The sequence below is a fragment of the Ursus maritimus genome (genome assembly GCF_017311325.1).
Source record: "Ursus maritimus isolate PB19 chromosome Y unlocalized genomic scaffold, ASM1731132v1 scaffold_Y2, whole genome shotgun sequence".
Classification (NCBI taxonomy): Eukaryota; Metazoa; Chordata; class Mammalia; order Carnivora; family Ursidae; genus Ursus; species Ursus maritimus.
In genome coordinates, this window is record NW_024423335.1 from 309,436 (window position 1) to 311,013 (window position 1,578).

Genomic DNA, 1,578 nt, shown 5'->3' on the forward strand with positions numbered 1-1,578 from the left:
TTTGGAAGATTTTATTGGAGAGAGAGGGAGAGCATGAGTGGGGGGAGGGGCAGAGGGAGAGGAAGAAGCAGACTTGGTGCCCAGCAGGGAGCCCAACCCTGATTCTGGGACTCTGGGATTAGCACCTGAGCTAAAGGCAGATGCTTAATTGAATGAGCCACCCAGGCGCCCCAGACAGTATATTCTAAGAGTTCTCACAACAAGGAAAAATATCTTTTCTTTAAAAAAAAATCTATACAAGATGATAGGTGCTAACTAAATATATTGTGGTAATTATTTGACAACACAGGTTTGAACTGTATTGAGTCATGTATGCACCACTTATTTCGCCTTCCTTATGATTTACTTAATATTTTTTCTTGATTAGTTTATTGTAAGAACATGTATGATGTAATACATATATAAAATATTTGCTAATTGGGGCACCTGGGTAGCACAGCGGTTAAGCATCTGCCTTCGGCTCAGGGCGTGATCCCGGCGCTATGGGATCGAGCCCCTCATCAGGCTCTTCAGCTATGAGCCTGCTTCTTCCTCTCCCACTCCCCCTGCTTGTGTTCCCTCTCTCGCTGGCTGTCTCAATCTCTGTCAAATAAATAAATAAAATCTTAAAAAAATTTTTTTTTGTTAATTGACTTTTGTCATCAATGAGGCTTTTAGTTAAGCTTTTGGTGTATCAAGTTGAATGAGGATTTTCAATTATGCAGGGAGTCAATGCCCATAATCCCCACACTGTTTAAAGGTCAACTGCAGGGGCGCCCGGGGTGGGGGCTCAGATGGTTAAGCATCTGCCTTTGGCTCAGGTCAGGATCCCAGGGTCCTCGGATCGAGTCCTGCGCATCAGGCTCCTTGCTCAGTGGGGAGTCTGCTTCTCCCTCTGCTTGCCACTCCCCCTGCTTGTGCTCACTCTCTGTCTAGAAAAGAAATGAAATATTTTTTAAAAAATTAAGTTTTAAAGATCATGATACAACACTAAATCAGAGGATTTTATTCCTTTAATTATAAGCCTCACTTTAGAACCTGAAACTGAACTGAGTTTCCATAATGCCAATTCATTCACTAGATTCCAGATCTACCCATTTTCTGATAGCATTTCAGCCATAGTTTGGTAAACTATAACTGCATCATTTATACCTGTATACAACGGTGGTAAACTTACCAAAGAGACAATAACAGGTTAGGTTAATAGGAAGTGATAGGTTAACTTATTAACAAATCATTTCTTAGTACCATTATAAAAAGTTTTAAGATTTAACAGGCATGAATTGATGTCTCAATTTCAGAGTTACTTTTTGTCATGTTGTTTCTAACACAAATTGGTGCTAATCTAGTCTTCCTTAAGCAGATTCTTATTCATAAAAAAGAATCAAAGGGGCTTACTGCCATTCGCTCAGCTGTCAGCCACTCTTCCTCCTCAGGATTACCATGCCGATGAGTATAATATGATACACTGGATATCACTTTGTTAATTTCATTCAGTGCATTCATCTTTCCATTAAAAGAAGAAATTTGCAACAATCTGCAAGAGAAATTTTGATTAAGTATCATTTTAAAAAGTCAAGGAAATAATTAGTTTAACAG

General features: G+C 39.3%; 1 protein-coding gene across 1 annotated transcript in view; it reads right to left on the reverse strand.

Annotated features, from left to right (window-relative positions):
- LOC103680202 (probable ubiquitin carboxyl-terminal hydrolase FAF-X) overlaps positions 1-1,578 on the reverse strand; it is a gene marked incomplete at its 5' end in the record, with an annotated part of 112,629 nt that overhangs the window by 107,008 nt on the left and 4,043 nt on the right. The window contains one exon of the mRNA XM_040636049.1: positions 1,378-1,522. Within this exon, the coding sequence (XP_040491983.1) occupies positions 1,378-1,522 (145 nt within the window). The remainder of the gene's footprint in view (positions 1-1,377; positions 1,523-1,578) is intronic.